Source organism: Eucalyptus grandis, chromosome 3 (assembly GCF_016545825.1).
Source record: "Eucalyptus grandis isolate ANBG69807.140 chromosome 3, ASM1654582v1, whole genome shotgun sequence".
Taxonomy (NCBI): domain Eukaryota; kingdom Viridiplantae; phylum Streptophyta; class Magnoliopsida; order Myrtales; family Myrtaceae; genus Eucalyptus; species Eucalyptus grandis.
The window spans coordinates 9,631,832-9,652,464 of record NC_052614.1 but is presented as its reverse complement, the minus strand read 5'-3'; the positions used below and the strand labels follow the sequence as shown (position 1 = coordinate 9,652,464).

The following is a 20,633-nucleotide window of genomic DNA, read 5'->3' as shown; positions in this document are numbered from 1 at the left end:
ATATGCTTAATTGGCGTGCAAGAGCAGTAGGCCACTCAAACGAAAGGAAACTCTAAACATCATTAGATTACTTGAGAGTGGGGAAAAGAATACTTCATCTGCAATCCCATTTGTTCCTGTGACTTTCTATTCCAGCTCATCTGGGTTAAAAGGACGTGTCGCGCATCTTCGATTACTTCATGCGCCGCTTTGTATCACCATCGCCAATCACACCATGGAAAGAGACGAGTAGGGGGAAACATCTTCGACCCCACTCTCCGAGGAACGAACTTCCTCCGGGACCAAATACAAATTCTAGCAAAATCAATGGCGGCATCTCTATTTAAACAGTCAAAATGTGTTACATAAATCACTACTACGTTACACTGTTGGGAAAAGCCTTTCATACTGCAGGAATGATCGATATTTGCAGTCAGTAGTCCTAGGATTTCAGTTCAGGTAACTTCATAACACCTGCGATTCCTATTGGTTTTGCCCGCAGGGGGGGATAGAAAGGTTTAAGCTAAGACCCATCCTCCTCATGACATTAGTCCTGTCCAAGTAGCAATGGGGCTCCACAGAGATGCATACCACTATTGCTGCATCCGTGAAGATTGAAAAACCTTGGGATTTAGGACTTCGAGGGACTGGAGGTCAGCAGCTTAACTGCAATCAAAATCTGTCAAAGTGGCAGAAAGAATTAGTGTATGTTGTCACTGCCAATATTTACAAGAAAAGATCAGAAGAAAGGGGAAAAAAAACTGGACTAAAATCAGCTGCTGCTCTACTCTGATCAGTTGACTCGACATTATGCTGCGCTTGCACCACATGTGCTCATTAACACTTGCACTTTTCAAAAGAAAAAAAGAACCCCTCTTTCTCTCTCCTCACACAAAGCTCAAAACACCCCAGACCACCAAGCTGCCCCAATGCTGACCTCACCGAGGCAACCTCACCATGTCATCGGCACCCTTGCTGCCCACCGACCCTCTCCCCATGCCCATCTCCATTTGTGGCAAGCTTGCTAGTGATTGGCATGAGCAGTGCGAGGTGGCCCTCATGCTCACGAGGGCCACATGCCCTTCAAGCTTCATAGCAAAGCTAATCCATGGCCATGAGAGATCTGCTACATTGCTCAGCCGTGGAAACCAACGCGGCCATGGCCACAGGGGCTCTGGAGCAGAACTTAGCCCTAGCAACCATAGCCACACAAGCTCTACTACAGAGCTCAGCCATGGCCATGAGAAGAAGAAACATAAAAAAAGAAAAGAAGAAGAAAAGTTGAAGATAAAGATGAGGGAGGGAGGGAGAGAGTCTTAGCCATGGAAAAAAGAAAAATGGAGGGAGAGACGTTCAACTCTTTCATTCTCCTTCATGCATGTAGAGAGAGAGAGAGAGAGAGAGAGAAGGTAGCGGACTGGCTAATAAAGTGAGGACAAGAGGGAGATGGGTAAGCGCAAATTATATTGTGAGAGTGAGTGCAGATATGTAAAACAAAAACACCAATGCAATAGTGCTGCCTGGTGAGCAGCACCTAATTCTTGCCCAAATAAAAGGGCGTGGAAAAAGAAAGAGAAGCTTTTACAGTCACATTGCCCAATGCAGTTGCTATTTAGAGACGAGCATAAAGAAGTGCAAAGAACGTCAATAGAGAAAAACTTGTCACAAATGAACAGCCCAAACATGGATTAACTACAGGTTTTCCAAAATGGATTGCTGTTATCCAGTGGTGAAGCATGCAAATACAACACTAATGAAACTAGCGGACAAAGAAGGAAGGTATCCTGCATCGACGGTTTATCAACAAAAAGCGACAAGGTGTCAAATTCGTGACTTCTGGCTTCCCTTACCTGAAAAAATTTCATTTTCAGATGATTGATTTTCTTCTTTTTTCTCAGGAACATGTTGTTCAAGGAACTGTTGTATAGTTCTCCAGTATTGATCTCCACCTGACAACCAAGTATCCATATGCATTCCAGTTGGAAATTCAACGAAAATACATTGCCTGTTATGAGCAGCTGCCTTGGCATACAGCAATTTCATATGCAATGGGGGAACCATCTCATCTTGCAATCCAGAGAGGAAAAGGACTGGCTGTTTAATCTGAAATTATACATTATGTAAAAAGATTACCACGTGAGGATTTGAAACTAACAAGAAACGCTCTGCAATGCTTCAAAAAACTAAACACACTATTGTTCATTGTAAGACACATTGCACGAATTAGCGAGGAGCTACAAGAACCTGATCGATATTTTGGACTATGAGCTTACTAGAAGCAAATTGACATTATCAGCAAAGATGCACCATTCGAGAACATATAAGTAAAACCGTGTAAACATGTTTCCCCAAAATCAACAGCACTGTCAATGACCAGAAATGAACTCGCCTCTAAATTCAATGAGTATTAGGTGCTCCATTACATTTGACATAAGCAGAAAAAAGCTTGACACATATACCAACAGTCCCACGGGGAAATAGTATTAAATGTTATGGACAATCCTCATACTTCAATTAAAACTCGACAGAAACTTCCACTTTTTAAAATCTCCTTTTTATCCCCATAAAAGATAATCCCTTTTTGAGGTCAGATTTAGGGGTCAACTCCACTTTATTCATTCCATTCACATTTCATAGTCGTAGACATAATGGATGGACTTTTATTACAATTTCTTATTTCATAGTAATCAAAGCAGATTAGATCAAGATCTATCTTCAATTCACATATCAATAGCAAATCAAGTATCAACAGTTGAGGAATCAGGCCTTTTAACACAAAAGGCATCAACCTGCTTGGCAAAGAGGTCAAAACTCTACCCCTTAAAAGGGGTTAAGAAGAGAATATCGAGTGTGTCCATAAAATTTCACTAAACTCCAAAAGGTTTGATGAACTTCCCAAAAAGAAACATGGGTTGCTATGAATGCAATTTCACCCATTTCGATGCTTTCTTCAAGCAGCATAACTAGAAAAGCCTGGAAGAGAAGAAAAGAAGACATTCTTCCAGCATGCAACTAACCTGACCAACAACGTCAATGGTATTCCATGGAGATCGCACAAGGATGTTCAGAACATTTAGTCCTTTAGAAGTGCTTTTTCCAATGAACCACTTTAAAAAGGGCAGTAGAACTCCAGCCATGTCTAGAATGGATGTGAACGTGTTCTCCAATATCAAAGCAGCAACCTGACAAAAACAGGGCAGCAAAAAGATGATATCCCCACCCGTCAACATGTGAAATAAAACATGTGTAACCAGGAAATGCCGTTTCTGTAAGAACAGCCAATTAGAAAAGAGAGATTATCTAGAAACACAATGTGATTCACAGGGAAAAAAAAGCCTATTCTTGTCCATGGGATATTAAGGACAAATAACAATCAAATGCACAAAGGGAGGTAGCATATGACCCTATTCTTAGCTATGAGAAGCTTTATATCTAAGTCTAAACCGTAAGGAAGGAAAAAGGAGATGACTGGCCCCTATTTATCCTTTGGGTTACCTGTATGAATAGTGGAATTTCGAGGAATAAATTGTTAGACTCAGCAATTCAACAAAAATGAAATGTGAAAAGGTTCATCAGGTGTAAACTTGAGAGCATAACATCTACAGCGGAGAGATTTAAATTGAGATAAAAGATGTCAAACAAGAAAAAGCATCAAGTACAATGGACTAGGGAAAATCTGCTATCCATTAATCCCTTAAACTCAAGTTCAACTGCTTGCACCAACACATTCCCCTTCACGTTCTTGCCACTAAACATACACCTGCTCCATCAATACCTTACTTATCGAGTACGGTTCTTCTGCATCTCTCTAGGAGTGATGTCATTTACACCAATTCCTCATACACAACTCGGCAATACCAAAACTCTTCCTTCCAACTTGACAAATGGTAAATTTCCTATTTTGAGGCCTAGCTCAATTTTATTTTTCTGCTTAGAGAATGCTCAAATTTGAGACAAACAAAGACAATTTTCTTAATAGCTACTTTAATCAATACGGAATCACATACAACCATAACAAAACTGAGCCAACGTAACTTCAATCAGGGAATTCCCACAGATGAAACAGTCATCAGGTGCTGCCAACTACGAAACACTATAAGAGAGGATTTCTCATCACTTGTTCCTTGAAAGACAAAAGGTCATTCCACAATCTTGATGTAGCTCTCACTCCCAATCAAAGGTAAAACGATTCAAGCTACACATAAGCTGCTTGGGCACAAGTTGCTGTCCACTTGTGCTCAACTCAACTCTTCCCAAGTGTGAGTCAAGTTGAGTAACTCAAGTAACTTGTCGAGCCAAGTTCAAGTTTAATGATACTTGACTCAAGTAGCTTGACTCAAGTAGCTCACCAGACCAATCCTATTTACCATTTTATACCTCATAGTAATTTGAACTTACTATACCCTTTGCCCTCCCAAAAGAAAGTTGAAACCCTAGACCCCATCACCTTCTCTCCATCATTCAAAGACAGCTGAAGTGGCATTTTCAGCTTGGCTATCACTCTCACTTTATCAATCTATAAGAAGGTTAACACAAGCGATTTTCCCAAAAAGTCAATATGTGGGCTTCATTCTTAATCTTATTTACCATTTTATAAGTCCATAGTAATTTGAACTTACTATACCCTTTGCCCTCCCAAAAGAAAGTTGAAACCCTAGACCCTATCACCTTCTCTCCGCCATTCAAAGACATCTGAAGTGGCATTTTCAGCTTGGCTATCACTCTCACTTTATCAATCTATAAGAAGGTTAACACAAGCGATTTTCCCAAAAAGTCAATATGTGGGCTTCATTTTTATTTCTGGGATCTTATCCAAGTTTGTTTACCCAAACTTGTTCAGAAGCAAACTCTTCATGAAGGCATCTTTTCATTGTAGCATAGCTTTGTGAAACGAGTTGTTTATATTTTCAAGGCTGGGAATCCTTGTGGTTGTTATTGATGATCCTGAGTTTGAAACTATACTGATAAAAGTTGAGTCAGGCTGAGGATGGACTATCTTGTGTGCCCATTCTAGCCAAGTTCAATCACAAACAATTGATAGTCGATAAGCTCAAGATGAGTTGCGAGCACTAAGTATATGAGTAGCTCAAGTTCAAGCTTGAAACTGTATTGGCTCGATAATACCCCTATTCACAGCTCATCCAAGGAGCATCAGAATTTCAAGGATTGGGCTTCCACAAATTAGTTTAGAGGCCAAAGCAACATTAGAAGTGTTTCCAAAGCCATGAAACTCTAAGAGAATAATATATAAATGCTGACAATGTACACAATTCAGAGGAAAAAAGGTCTACAATCTAAATTTTCTTATAGCCAGCCTCAAAAAGGAAAAAACAAGAAAAAAAAAATTAGAAGAATGAGAAGAGAAAGAAAAACCTATACCTTATCAGGATTGTTTTTAGTAAGCACTGATCCAACTGCTCCTCCAAGTGACCTTCCAAATACAACTATCCTGGAGGTATCAATGTCAGTCCTTGCATGAAGATGATCCAATGCAGCCTAACCAAACAAATTGAATAATGACAATCGAATATTTACAAAAATCTAATAAGTAAACAAATTAATAGATTACGACACCTGAGCATCTAGTGTGATGCCATGCTGAGAAGGATAGCCATCACTCACTCCATATCTGCAAGGCACCGGGACATACTCGATCAAATGGAAGAAAAGATATGAGAGCCACCAGATGTTTCAAATCCAAATGTAACTTGAACTTGTTTAATAAAAAAGAGACAGATACCCTCGATACGAAAGCATAAACACATTGCACTGCAACTTCTGCAACATTATGCGAACCATTTCAAGACGATGAGCAATATCTGTTGATGTAAATGTTAAGGATACTAACTAGCAATAGAACCAAGCTGGATCATAGGAAAGCATGACCAAGAGCTGGATGATTCATGTGTCGGGCCAACTAACAAGCACAAAATAGTAATGATTGAGTGTAGACACAGACAATAAGGATACTTCCAGCATTCTCTTGGAAAAACAGAACAGTCGGACCTGCAAAACAGACAACAACGCACAAGAGGTAAGTATGTCAAAACCTGGATTATGAAAGAGGTTGCGGTAGCAACACAGTGGGGGCAAAAAAAAAAAAAAAAACTGTAAAAGCACGCCAATCCAATGGAGAGATGATTACTCCTGCAAAACACACAAACAAGGCAGTCGCTTGTTTCTGTTTACTGACAATTCAGTACTTTCAGCAAAGATAGCGCAATAATTTATCTCAAATCATAACGTGTCCATCGCCTGTTCAATCAAATAGTTGATTGCGAGCCCAATTCCGTTAGTTTCCCATAACGAACAAGAATCCTCAAGGCATCGAATCAGAATTTCCTACCAAGCCTTGAAGCTTCAAAAAGCTTCAATAAGAAGCTCGTAATAGCAATCGCTAGAATGCACCAAAGCACTAATTAAGTAATCCGGCGACGAAGAAACCAGATCCAGTTAAACCGACCGCTCAACACAGAACTCCAGCACGAGTTAACGGGAAGGTCCAATTTCGCATGACTCGATCCATACATCCGACGACTACCCAAACCCTACGGCACGCCATTCGAGCGCGAATCGCATCGAATTGAGCCCCAGACGACGCGGGATTCGAGGAGGGGAAGGATCGGGGGGAAAAGGACGAGCAATCGGGGCGGCAAGAGCGACTACTGACCGCGGCAATCGGGGAAGAGCTTGATGAACCAGGCGTGGAGGCGGACGCCGTCGGAGGATCTGAGCCAGACGTCCTCGTAGGGGAGGCGGAAGCGGGACGGGGTGAAGGGGTAGGACTTGGTGAGGCCCGGCACCACGGGCACGTACACCAGCCGCTCCTGGAAGGCCACCAGCAGCGCCATGCCCGCCACCGCGATGCCCCCCATCCCGTACAGCAGCGCGTTCACGTAGGACACCATTTCCGAGCGAGCCTTCTTCCTCTCTCGCGCACGGAGAGAGCAGGGAGCGCCGCCGCGGGCGCGCGATCTGACGGCGGCGCGTGCGGTGGCGGAGCAATGCCGGGGGCGGGCGGAAGACGGAGGCGGAGACGACTCAAGCTCGAGACCTTTTGGAGTTTCCAGGTGATGACTGGCGAGAGGTGGTTGACGACTGCAACGACGAACTCGAGTTAATAATAAATAAATAAATAAATATATAAAAACTACTTACGAAGAAAATTCCGCCTCGTACCCTCAAAAAAGAGACCAACTTTAGATCTGGTCCGAATATTAACCTTTACTTTTACTTTTTTTTTCTTGTCTTAAAGAAAACCTTCAATTAATTTTAGGTCCGGTCTCGATTTTATCATAATCATATTTTTTGTCCAGTAAAAACTCCAAACTTTAAGTTATGTCACAATTCTTACCTAATTTTTTTCTATCTATCACTAATTTTTACTTGATCGCAAATATGCCGCTTTAACCTTTTCTCCAAATTTCTTCGTTAACAATTGAGGGATGGAAAACTCTTAACCCAGAGTTAAGTGTCCCGAGCATTAGCTTTCTGACCAAGGGAGATGGAACACTCTCGAGCACATAAGATTGAAGATCGAGTGCAAATTTGAAATCCCCGAGATGGAAGAAAGACACTCTTAAGATTAACGGCAATTAAAGAAAACCAACCAAATTGCTCTAGCTTTTACCGAATTTTGAATACAAGAAGACATTATTTGGGCCGAGTGGAAATTCATCTTCAAAAAACATCTTCTTGGATTTAAAATATGGGGAAAAAACTAAAGCAATGATGTGAAAATACCACATAGGATCATTAAGGATGATTTTGAACAAAGGATTATTGGGGGCAAATGTAGTACTTTAGTAAAAGTTAATGACTTTTTATGAGACAAAATAAAATTTAGGTCAAAATTGAAATTGGACCTAATGGTGATTTTTTTAAGACAAAAAAATTAGGGTATAATTGGGACTGAATTTGAAATTTCAGTTTTTTTTTATGGGACAAAATAAATTTAGAGTAAAATTAAGACTAGATCTAAAATTAATGGTTTTTTATGAGAAAAAGAGAGTTTATGTTGGAATAAGGATTGGAGCTTAAGTTGGAGGTTTTTTTTTGGGTATTGGGTAAAAAAAAAATATCAGGAGCCCAAACCCTAAAAACCATATAAACTTTAAGTCCAATCCCAATTTTTTTTTTCTAAAAAAGACTCATTAACTTTTTTTCATTCTACTCTGCATCCAAAAATTGTCATTACCATTTTCAAAATTATTATTGTTTCATACGAAGATGAGAGTATTGGTGAAGACACGGGTTCCAACAACGAATCCACCTTGGTATTCAAAACTTTTGAAGAAAATGAGTAGTGGTTTTTGAACCGGGGGGGCATATTAGCGGGTATAGTGAAATTTTGTGATTTTTTTAGGGAAAAGAAGTTGAGGACAAAATTGAAATTAGACCTAAAATTTGGATTTTTTAGAGTATTAAGCCAAAATCAGTAATCTGTCATTAGTTAGGATAATTCGATTCCTAACTATCTCTCTCTCTCTCTCCTTTTTCATTTTTTTCGGCTGAATATGCGAAGAATCAGATGGGTTTTGGACTGGGCCGAGTTCCTCAGTGTATCAGGCCCACCATAGTCGAAGCAGAGACGGCAGACCAAGGAAGGAAGGAAGGAATAATCATAAAAATGTCGCTTGATTTTTATCTTAGAAAATATTTCTCGTTCTCATTCGGTCAATTTAATTACATATTGGCGAAATATTTTTCTCTAAATTCTTATATTTCTTTGGAAAAACTCTCGTACTTTAATTTGAACAAGAAAAGTCTCCCTTCATTAAAGTTCAAAGCATTGAATGTGCAAAAGTGACATTTTGCACAATACATTAAAAACAATGAAGACACCGCCACCAAATTATTTCAATATTTATTAGATCCAATCACATCGATGGCCCTCGGCAATAATGACTGAATCTATGGTGCCTATCAAGGGTGAATAAGAAGGGGAAGAAAAATACCTTCAAATTACCAATATACTTGATTTGAAACGCTAGCAAAACACCTGATTATCCACTAAATGAGCCCATTTTTTTTTTTTTGGTAATAAATGCCTTTTATCATATATGAGGTAATCAAGATTTATAGAGATTGAGAATATACTAGCACGAGGTGATAATCACAAGCAAGAATAAATGGTTCTCACTCTTTCTTTTACGATGAAAAAGCTCGTTTCAAAATAAAATAAGTTCACACCTTACTAAATTTAATTTTATCTTCTTTAACATAAAGCTTTCAATTGCAACTTTACAGACGGGAGATGTTCCGGAACTTCAGGATGAAATCTCTTTTTGTAGCCAAGGGCCCGCTGACACGTCTTTATTGGTAAATTAGAGTCCGACGTGCACCCTTTAACTAAAGTTTCGATTTTTTTAATAATTATCTAAAGTTAGGTCGATATAACCCTTTTATTCTCCCCTTTTAATTTTTTGTAAAGATAAGATTCCGCGCCCTCCTCTCCCTCTATCATTCCGTCATGATTTTGAATTTTTATTAGTTTCATTTTTAATACCCAAAGTGAATCACATTCTGCCTTACGAACGATTTGAAATTTTTAAAGACCTCACTTATCTCACTTACGAATACAAATAAACCAAAAATGTTTCCATTATTCACGAAAATATTTTAATATAAATTATTATTGATAATGAAACATTTTTTTGGCGATTAACTAGTTCAAGCAATACTAGTCATTATTTTTTAGAAATTTTTTCTAAATCATTCACTTTAAAAAAAAAAACAAATGAAAGTATAAATTCACATAATTTTCTTTCTTATTTATTTATTTATTGGGACACAAACACAAATGATATGTCATGTATGAATTTTTAATTTGTTAATATAATTTCTAAAGTTTTGATAAGTATTTAATTTATTCCATATAATATATGAAAATATTCAATATTATATTTCCATTAATTTAAGGACGGATACATTATTGAAAAATTATTTAAAAAGTCACAATTTTTTTTTAATTATGTCAATTTACTCTTAAACCTTTTATTGATTGTCAATATAATCATTATGGCTTTAATTAAATAATAGGTTTACAGTTGAATTGACATATTTTCAAAGGGCTTAAAACTAAATTAGCATATTGTCAAAAGATATAAGACTAATTGACACAATTATAAAATTTATGATTAAATTAACTGTACAAGATTTTTTACAAGATTTTTTTGGACAATTATCCTAAACATTTGATACAATACGATAACTAGAGGTGGACAAAAAATCCCGACACCACATTGAAAATAATAAAAGCTCATAATAATATCACACAATAAGCTGAAATTTAGAAATCACATTAAGTAAATTAAAAATAAAAATTTAAAGACGATATTATACATCAGGTCCAAATTCATGAATCATTTCTACCATTTTCTTTTTTTCTAAAAAAAGATTCCAGTCCATCTCCGCCCAATCAAAGGGAAAGAGAAAGAAACCCTAATTTTTCAAAGAACACAATGCCCAAGAAATGCTAGTTTTTTTTTCGTCATACAAGAAATCCTCCTTGGCCGGCCACAAAGATCACTTCTCAAATTGGACGCAGACCGAGGCATTCAACGAGCTCAATAGCAAGTTCCAATCCATCCATTTTTCACTCCCCTAACATCCATTTCATTCCCAAAAGAGAAATTTACCAAGTAAAGCTCGACTCTAACGTGCAGAGTACGTGTACGGCAATTTCTCAAGCAAAACAGAGAGAGACATGCATGCAGTGAACGATTAAACAACATGCCCGGCGACGGACCGGGACGGCCGGGAAGGCTTCATGGACACATCCACAAATCTACCCACATTATCTAACTTGAATTTCCCAATCAACATCAGTAAAATAGTATCAGACAACATGGTGTCATATCGCGACCAAAGTATGAAACAGTTGGGAGTTGAACCTAACAAAGCCAAGGATGATTTGCCCCGTCCAGGTGACGTGGTGGTTTAGAACTTTGCACCACTTGCTCACCGGACGGATGAAGAGCAGTGCTGGGCTGCACTGCCGCGCATGAGCCCCTTGTTGCACTGCATTGCTCCTCCCATGTGGGTGGAGATTCCAGAGAACCTGCTATCCGGATAGAAGTCCGCGCCGGCCATGGTTGAAGTGAACTGCCGCTCACTGGCTCCCACTTGGTGAGTTTCTGGTTCATAAGCATCTTTATTTCGATCTCTGGGTCCAGTTGCAAATGGGCTGTGACTGCTTGAAGCAGGGTCGAGCTGCTGACGCTGTTTCGTGCTGAGGAAGCGGCCGCCTGATCCTCTGACCCTATTTAGGGCATGAAGATGTCTCGACTCATGAAGATAAGGCTGCATTTGATCAGGTCAAAAAGTTAAAACAAAAAAATATCATCGCCATTTAATCACAACAAACTTAGCAACCACTGTGATTGACAGGACTGGCGATCTGTGAGACTTCATTCATTGTTATGTCAGCATAACTTGGAGTCAACATCAGATTGCCAGACATCTAATCCAACATGTCTTAATTTGCTAGAACTAAGAATAAACGAATTGTTTTTCAAGTTTAAAAAGTGATGTAGAGCCTACTTGTTCGATTATTAGATTAGCTCATATCTAAGAACCTATTCTCTCAGTGCCATGTACACGCACAACTTATAAGCTTTGTATTATTCAGCAGAGAGAAAGTATATTATCAAACAAATGCTTCCTCAGTTTGATAACAAAAGAATTTATTATACATTCGTGTTGAATACTTACAACAAAAGAAAGCGTTTGATTATTTCTGCTAATTGATTTTACAGAAACAAAGAAACAATCAGATTATCTAACATTCTAGGGTTACAAAGTCAAATTCCTTCATGTTTGGAATGGGCAAGACAAGCCCACAAGAGGGAGCGGGAGGATGCCCAACTAGCACCCCCTTTGCCAGTGTGAAAAGACACGAGATTACAAATAGACTAAATTGGTTGATAACTAGGTACCGCTACATCCTGCGGGATCATTTCACACTATATCTTCTAAGGAGGAGGAATTCTAGGAAATGCAACATATGCAAGTTCTCTTTAAATTTCATATTTAAGTTTTTTTCTCCCTACACTTCACTATTTCGTGCTATTAGTGGTGTCATATTATTCCGGGTAAAGTCAATACGCATGCAGAAGTGACCAGTTATGCATACTCATTTAAGTAATTGTCGGCCACAGCTCAAAACAAATTATAAATGGTTCCGCACAGGATCATGATCTGGACTCATGACACCAGATGGAGTTCTAAGATCAACTCATCAAAGAACGTGAACACACACCTTTCGAGCTTTGACTAGTTTGTTTTGAGCCTCCATCTTCGCACGTGACTGCCTCCTCCGAAGAATTCCGTGATATTGTTTTGCATTGACGTAGATTGGTCCATCGTCTGCAAGGTTAAGTGGCAATGGAACACGTCCAGGTGCCATCCCGAACATTTGAGATCCTACCTGGGATTGAATCTGAGATCCCAAATAACATTAGTCTTAACAGTTTCCAAAGAGGTTTAAACTGGGGGAGGGAACATCTAGAGAACATTAAAAAAATGGGCACCCTACAAGAGGTCATGGGTAAATTTCACTTTATCGGCTTTTGCAATCAAGTAATGAACTTTGACTTCATTAAACTGATGCACCAGACCTTCAAATTTCTTTCACTTCGACCAACATCTCGCCACTTTCTTGGCGAGACTCCCATGTGGTGCCCACATGGCTATCACATGGTGGTCAAAAGATTGGCCATGTTCTGCCACATCCGCATCATGCGGATAAAAATTGGGTGGATTCCCATCGAAATGAATCAATTGCCAAGAAATGGAAGTTTAGTGCATGTGCATTAGGTAATTAAAATTAAAGTTCAATGACTCAATCACATAGGTGGAATTTACTCACAATGTAAAGAAATCATGTCTTTTCAGCAAATGAAGTGCATTCTGTTTAACTGGAAAAAACAAAAAATTAAAGAAAACGTGAACTTTTTCATTATGTGTATCACTTACAATAGCCTGTGGTCTGTATGCAGTCAGAAGCCCACCGTAATAAGGATCGACTGGTGGATATGGAACACGAATCTGGACAATGAAACAAACATTAGAAGAACAATCTACCAAACACGGATTAACCAAAATAATGGCTCAGCATACCAGAGGTTGATTTTGATCAGCTAGTGAAGAATTGAAGACAATCTCCGGATTGTTGAACATGAAAATTGGCTTTGTCTGGCCCTCAAAGCTCCTGCCACAACTTTCATCTTGACCTAAATCAAAGAATAATCAACCCGTTTAAAGTTAAACCAATCAGAGTCGCACAATCGAGCAGTGAATTACAGAACTTAAGTCAAGAAAGAAACTGTTACGACTAATGAGGACCAGAACTAGATTCTCAGGTCAGTTCTAAAGTCATAGAGACATAGTCCCAAAGTATCATAACATGCCAATGCCCTAAAAAATGAACCAAATCCAAATCTATCAATTGCAGCATATGGACACACATATATCTACATTACTCCATCCTACACCCTCCCGCAGTGTCCTCCATAAAAACTAGAAAGAATAGCAGAAAAGTGGGGAAAAAATAAGAGAGTAAAGTACCAGATTCAGATGAAATGCTTTGATCTTGAGAGTTGGCCCCACCCACGACGCTCACTTCATGGCAAGAATTGCCAGCCGATTGAGTTGAAGACGATTCCTGTTCTTGTAGTTGAAGACCTAAATGCTTTGCTTGATGATGGAGCATGGGTGGAGATTCCGCTTTCAAGCCACTATTTTTGGGTAAAGATTGCGGAAGTTGCTGTTCATTCAGGCTCCACCATGGTGGGTAAGTCACCCCGACATGAGGCATCGAAAGGCTCGAACCTTGATCGAAATTTTTCTTTGGCAAGTTCTGGATTCTTATAGGCATCTAATTCCAGCAATTTACAAAGTGATCCAAATTCAAGTAGACAGTGAACAAGAAATGAACTCTCCTCAGCTCATTCAGATATCAGCTGCTCACAGAAGAAAAATGAACTTTAATGAGTTGAACATATAAAGTAACTTTTTTTCTCTCCCAGATAAAGCAGGAGCAACAAACAAACAAAATGGAAGATGGTTACATCAATAGTTAAACTAAAAGGGGTGCTATGAGCGAATAAAGGGATTTATTTGTGACATCAGTAGCACCAGAATCAAGGATGGCTTGAATTGTAAGTTGAAGCCGGAGGGACCGTTTGCAGGGTCATTATCTGACTCACTTGATAACAACTTACCGATGGAGGTGAATATCAATCTCGAAGTAACGTGCAAACCAAAACGAATAGTAATTAAAGCATAAATTCTCTTCCTATTATATAGGCCACAAAAAATTACGTCCAATAAGCCAAACCTAAACAAATTTAATGAGGCCACGAATATTGATAAAAGTCAATTCTGAATAAATCCTGCTCTGTGTTTAGATGTGTGCTGTAATAAATAACTTTTTGATTCTTTTGGGATCTGGAATAGAATAAAGAAAGTGGGTTAAAAAGTTTAATGCCTGATACTTATAAAATCTGCACTTCGAGAAAAAATAAACACATCTAATACCTGTCAAAATGAAGAAGTTAATGTGTGTCAGTGTGTCTGAATATTGCGACACACAAAAGACTCAAGTAAAGAAGACTGGATTAGAAGCATCTGAAGAAATCAAACACTTTCATCTAAGCAGCCAGGCTTATTACCATCTAGACGCACCAAAGAACAAGAACATGCAATCACAAACAGTCTAAAGTTTTAGGCTACTGAATCGACATGTTAAAGTTCTTCATGCATAGCTGATTTGCAAAGTTGTGCTTTCTAAGCAGATTGCAAAGTTCACAATTAGATGAGGCTGTTTGCCCATATCTCGTTTCCTTCTTTGTTTTTTTTTTCCTTTTGTCATATCACCTATATCTTGTTGAAGGCACCCATATAATTAACTTTTTAATTTTCCTTTGAGACTATTTCAAACAGATAGAAGCCATATGCATGCATGCAATTCTCATGCGCGCGCACGTGTGAGAGAGAGAGAGAGAGAGATCACAGAGATAATTAACTGACCTTCATTTCCTACATATACTACAGAATTTTGCTAAACCACTACCAATAAATCTAATAGTTCAAGTTGTTTATCACATCAAGACATGTTTGTGTGTCTAGGAAATGCAACCTTGACTTTGCCTAAGAATGAAGCATAGAAATAACTACAAATGTAGAGGCAAATAAGGGCCTAGAGAGAGTTGATCACCAGACCTCCTGTCCAATAACATGTAAAAACTCGCGAGACAACTGTCCGCTCATATGCTTAAACTGGTAGTTGGAAGGCATATTTTAACAATTAAAATCCTAACATGCACTTTTATCAATACCAAAGGTCTACCATTAATTAAAAGTCTACAGAAACAAGAAATATTTGTAAGATAAACTCCATTATGGAGAGAATGCACCAACGTCTTTGACAGCAAGAAAACACCAATGTCTCCTACAAGTGGCCTCTTCTAAACGGTTACGCAATCCATGATAGATCTCTTTTCATGAAAATGCGATAGCCATACAAACCTCCGTAACCTTTATGACTAAGTTTATAAGGAAATGCAACACTGATATCTTCTACACTACAAAGTGTGCAAAATTTGTTCGCCATCAACCTCCCCACCAGTAATATGGACAAATTCAGTAAGATACTTGCCCTTAAAGGGCAGCCGGAGTCCCATTCCCATTCTATGAGACGAATCCAAAAATTTGATGAATGCCAACCATTAATCATTCCAAACCGTAATAACTTATATATATGTGTGTGTGTGTGTAGTTTTCACATAACAAATTTGAGAAAGGTCGATAGCTAATACTAAAACCTATATTTTCTACGCGGCAACATCAAAGGTTTGCCTAGAAAGCCAGAGACTTTGCAAACCAAATTTTAGAATACTGAGAGCAAATTAATTTAGCCAGCAACTTTGACTGCACCCGGCAGTTTATAGAAATGTATCTTAGATTTCCCTAAACACAAAACCCGAGGCTATTTGAGTCTTGAAAAGAAGAAGATAAGCCAACTCTCAATCAAAAACCCCTTGCACGAAAAACGAAAAGATAAGAAAGAGGAGGCATGGACACAAAAGCTAGCATATCCAACCACCACAGAGATTGCTTGTATCGGCAGTCAAATGTTAAGCATGCACGAGCGTTCCAAGAATGCCCCACAACCTGGAATCCGACACGGCTAAATTCATTTCTAATGTCAAATCCAGACCCATGATCGACCCAACCAATGGGATTCACAGGAAGGAGCAGCTCTAATGTCCTGGTCCAGAAATGCAATTCACCGGATTCACGTGACAAAAGGAAGGAAAAAAGAAAACAAATTTCTTTTAGGGGGGAAAAAAAAGAACCCTAACTCCAGAAAAACTCAAAAGAGCGCAAACGTTATACCCTCCAGTCAATACATGAGACAGGTGGATTGCCTTTGTACAAGTGGACAACATGCAACGGATCGAAACGAGAAACAAAAAAGGAACAGATGGCCTGAGAGCGTGGTGGGTGTCTCAGGTTTGAACTTTAACTGGCCAATGAATCAGCCAAAACACTAGGGCCAAAGGGACCCTTTAATAAACATTTCTCAACTACCCCACCTTGGCCACGACTCGTTCAAAGAAGAATCAAAGAAGGTCATATGGGGGCCTCGACAAATTCAGCGGAAATTCTTCCTACTTGCGTTCCAGAAAAAAAAAAGGGGGGAAATTTCAGCAACATGGAAGGACCATCGTTTAGACCAAGAGAACAAACGCGATGAAACTGCACCGGAGAAGATGTACTACATACATGAAAGAGCAAAGAAACTCACGGCCGAAAGAGTGAAAGCAAGAAAACAGAAACGACCCCATGCTCCAAAACAAGAAGCTGGGAAAGAATTTTTCCCCACGGGGACCTACTCATGCGTACCCCAATAAAAGGAAGGAGCAACGATAAGTTAAAGCAAACAATTTGGAACCCAACATGCATCAGCAAGATAAGACCGACCCAACTAGATTCTATCCTATTCTATGCCACCCAGCACAAAATAAAGAAGTAAAACAATCTCCCGGGAAGAGGAAGGAAAAGCATCACAGGGAGGAAGAATATCTCCAAGAAGGAAAACGAAAAGGAGAGAATTTGGAAAGGAAAATAGCCACCACAAGCAACAGAAAAGCTGGAGAGATAAGCAAGAATAAGCAAGAAACACAGAGAGAGAGAGGAAGAGAGAGGGAGAGAGAGAGAGAGAGGGAGAGACCTGGTGAAGGATCTGGTCAGGAGGGAAGAAGCAAAGAATAGAACTGTTGGGATCAAGCTGAACATGTCTCCCCTCTTGAGACCTCCCCCTCCCTTCCTTCCTCCTTCTTCCACACTCCACCACAACAACAGCAACAACAGCAACAACAACAAAGTCTCTCCTGTCCCTCTCTCTCCTGTCTCTCTCTCCTATCCCTCTCTATAGTAAGCCTAAGCCACCCCTCTCCCCTCCCCCCCCTCTCTCTCTCTCTCTAGACTCTATCTCATTGTTTTCTTGCTTGTGCTGGGACTAGTAACACCCACAAATTAAAAGAAAAAATAATAATAAAAGAAAGAAACAGATGAGATGGAGAGAGAGAGAGAGAGAGAGAGAGGAGAACCCATTAAATTTGACATAAGGAGGAGGACTTAGGAAGGAGGGGGGAATACAATAAAGACGCACACCACCCACCGCCACTCGCCTTCTCTCTCTGTCCACCTTTGCTTGTTTCTGTGAATAAAAACTCTGACGTCTCTTTCCGAATGGCCCCACGCACCCACACACGCCTCGACCCCCTCGTCCCTCCTTCGTTCCCGTCGCTCTCTCCCCTCTCTTCCCTCCCCCAGCCGCCCTTCACTGTCGCAACTCCTCCCCCCCACGCGCCCCTCTCCCGAGCTGTAGACTCCACGCGCGTCGGGTCCTTTTTGTTTTTAGTTGGATAAGTGCACTGAAAGTAGAACTTGATCATACCTGAATTATACTTTCATCAGAAATTTTAGGAGAAATTTTAATATACTTTCGCGACAAAATTTTAGAATTTTTAATACACTTTTTTTTTCCTTCTTTTCCGGTGCCCTGAAGAAAGAGAATGTCCGATTTCTTAGGGAATATACCCAAAAAAAATCATCAACTTATTGTCATTGTATTAATACAGTCTCAATACATTTTAATTGTGCTGATTGAATCATAAAATATTTTCACGTTTATAATTTTAGCCAAAAGTTGTTGAAATGGATATCGATTGTCCAATGGCACAACCAAAATAAATAATTTTTAAAATTGATTTTCTTCTTTTTTTCCTCCCTTTCCTTATATTTTCTTTTCTTTCAAAGCTAGCAACTAGCCAAACCCTTGACCATCAAAGGCAAGGGCTAGCCGAAGAAAAAAATTATAAAATATGTTCACATCAATGCCGATCGTGCTGCTAGGATCAATGTCCACATCAACGGTTTTTGGTAAAAACTGATCGGAATGATACAACTATCAAACCGTTAAAAAGTTTATGATTCAATTGGAATAATTAAAATATTACAACTGAATTGACATAAATACAATAAATACAATAAATTTTTAAAAATTTAATAATTTTCTTCAATTTTCTACATATAAAATAATTAAAAACTAATAATTAGTTCGACAAGCCTTTTTTAACCTCAATCTACTCACTCACGAAGGCCCATCCCAACTCACCTCATTCAAATCACTTTCAACAAGAAAATATCTAACGGTTCTCATATTCGAGAGAAATATCAAATAAAAATCTATCATCGATTGAAATAAATTATTTCTAGAAAACACTAGCCATGCAAAATAATTGTTCCTTTTTCTTTTTGGTAATAATTGTTTTTCAAGGATATACATCTCCCCATTAGTTTTGCATTCAATCTCCGTCTAGATGAAACGAAAAACTGGTCTAGTTTCATTGAATATGCTAGTTAAAATATCGTGTGAATATGGAATAGGAATATCTAGCCATGTGACCACGATTATTAAATTATATCTATGCATGTGCAAAGATATTAATATTACAAGCGATACAAGTAATTATTTTTATGAATGATGACGATATTTTTCGTTCATTTCTAATTATAAGTGATAAAAATATTCATTTTTAGGAAAAAAATTATTAGGTTCTTTATTTTTTGCGAAAAACAAACGGAGCCTAAAAGTGATATTAATATATATTTTTGACATTTATACAAAAAAAAAGTGAATAAAATTAGATGGTCTTGTGTTAAGCATCCAAGTTAACCCATTTTTTTAACGGTGGCATTCCTCTTGGTAAAAAATGAATAATCTATTTATCTGTATATGGTTAATATATCTATAAGGTTAATGCCTCGAAAAACTTCAAATTGGTACACATATGACAAATTTACCCAAAACTAATTTTTTGACCACCAAAATCCCCAAACTAGTATACATATAATAAATTTATCATCTGTTAGTTTCCGTTAAATTTTACTGTCAAATTATTTAGTTAAATGACATGTGACAATTGATTAGAATATCGATTTGAGATTTTACTCTTCATTTGTCATGGTTATATAATTTTTGTAATTTTTTATAGTATTAATCCAATTTAACGGAGGATATATTTGTCACAAATGCATCGATTAAATTAGTTAGAGGTAAATTGTCACAAAGATACCAATCTAGGATTTTTTTATGGTTAGTTTTGGTAAATTTTTCACAAGTATATTAGTTTGTGATTTTTCGTGATCAAAAAAATAGTTTTGCTAAATTTGTCATATGTACTAATTTGGGGTTTTTAGGATATTAACCCATATATATGTGTGTGTACTTTCTTTTTTCCAACGCGCGTGGAGCTGCCAAGCGTGGGCTGGGACTGGGCGATGGAAATGGCAATTCAATAAAAACATTGCCACCTGAAACACTTTTTTTTTCATTTTTTTTTTTTTTTTATGTTTTTTGATTGAGACAACCTGGGAAATGCTCGGCATTGATTTGGGATTTCTACTTGGGTCGTGGCTCTCACAAAATTCGGACAACGCAACAATCCAGATATTTGGTTGTGGTTGTAGACAACTTCTTTTCTTGATTTTTTTACTTTTAATCCGTACGGTGTTATATAATTAGAATTATTTGTGATGTGTTTTGTTTGTAATTATCACTCTTTTGTCTTTTTTCTTTCTTTTTATCTTTTAGGACCTGTTTGTTAGGATTTAAATAAAAGCAAAAAGTAGCCTTTTTCTTTTTTTCCTCTAAGACATTGTGGAAAAATTATATGTGAAATCTATGTATTAACATTCGAGTATTTTGAAAATTTCAGGAGTGTCGGATTTTAAGGAAAAAATGAAAGCGAATGAGCCGCAAGATTTAGATTAAGTAAAAAAATAAAAGAAGAAAAGTTAATCCATATAAGCTCTTAGTTTTCTTCTTTCTTTTTTAAAATGCAAGGGAAGTAAAAGAGTTCTCTCTCCTTGTCTATGGATTATTCTTGCTGCCATGCTATCACTGTTACCCCTGACAAATACTATGCTCAACCTTCACAAGAGGACTGCTTGAACTACCATTGTAGCCGGTCATTGTCACCTCCGCCGTCAATTGCCGTTGTGACTGTTATTTTTCCACCACCCCTTGCTACAAAATCTCTACTTCTAACACCTTCACTTTTAGGCTGATGGTCCCTCGC

The 20,633-nt window shown here is 38.3% G+C and overlaps 2 protein-coding genes across 2 annotated transcripts; both read right to left on the bottom strand.

Moving 5' to 3' along the window:
- Positions 1 to 292: 292 nt before the first annotated feature.
- LOC104436441 (alpha/beta hydrolase domain-containing protein WAV2) lies at positions 293 to 7,097 on the bottom strand. The gene is made up of 8 exons (XM_010049213.3): positions 6,650 to 7,097; positions 5,950 to 5,985; positions 5,720 to 5,798; positions 5,554 to 5,608; positions 5,359 to 5,475; positions 2,997 to 3,161; positions 1,830 to 2,082; positions 293 to 658 (listed from the first exon to the last, which is right to left on the bottom strand). Exons 1-8 carry the CDS (start codon positions 6,885 to 6,887, stop codon positions 642 to 644), a joined length of 960 nt encoding a protein of 319 aa, XP_010047515.2. The 5' UTR covers positions 6,888 to 7,097; the 3' UTR covers positions 293 to 641.
- Positions 7,098 to 10,697: 3,600 nt separating this feature from the next.
- On the bottom strand, positions 10,698 to 17,463 carry LOC104436440 (nuclear transcription factor Y subunit A-3). Its single transcript, XM_010049209.3, has 6 exons — positions 17,219 to 17,463; positions 13,549 to 13,943; positions 13,102 to 13,214; positions 12,958 to 13,029; positions 12,242 to 12,421; positions 10,698 to 11,283 (listed from the first exon to the last, which is right to left on the bottom strand). The coding sequence occupies exons 2-6, from the start codon at positions 13,856 to 13,858 to the stop codon at positions 10,942 to 10,944; spliced, it is 1,017 nt and encodes a 338-aa protein (XP_010047511.1). The 5' UTR covers positions 13,859 to 13,943; positions 17,219 to 17,463; the 3' UTR covers positions 10,698 to 10,941.
- Between the last annotated feature and the right edge of the window lie 3,170 nt (positions 17,464 to 20,633).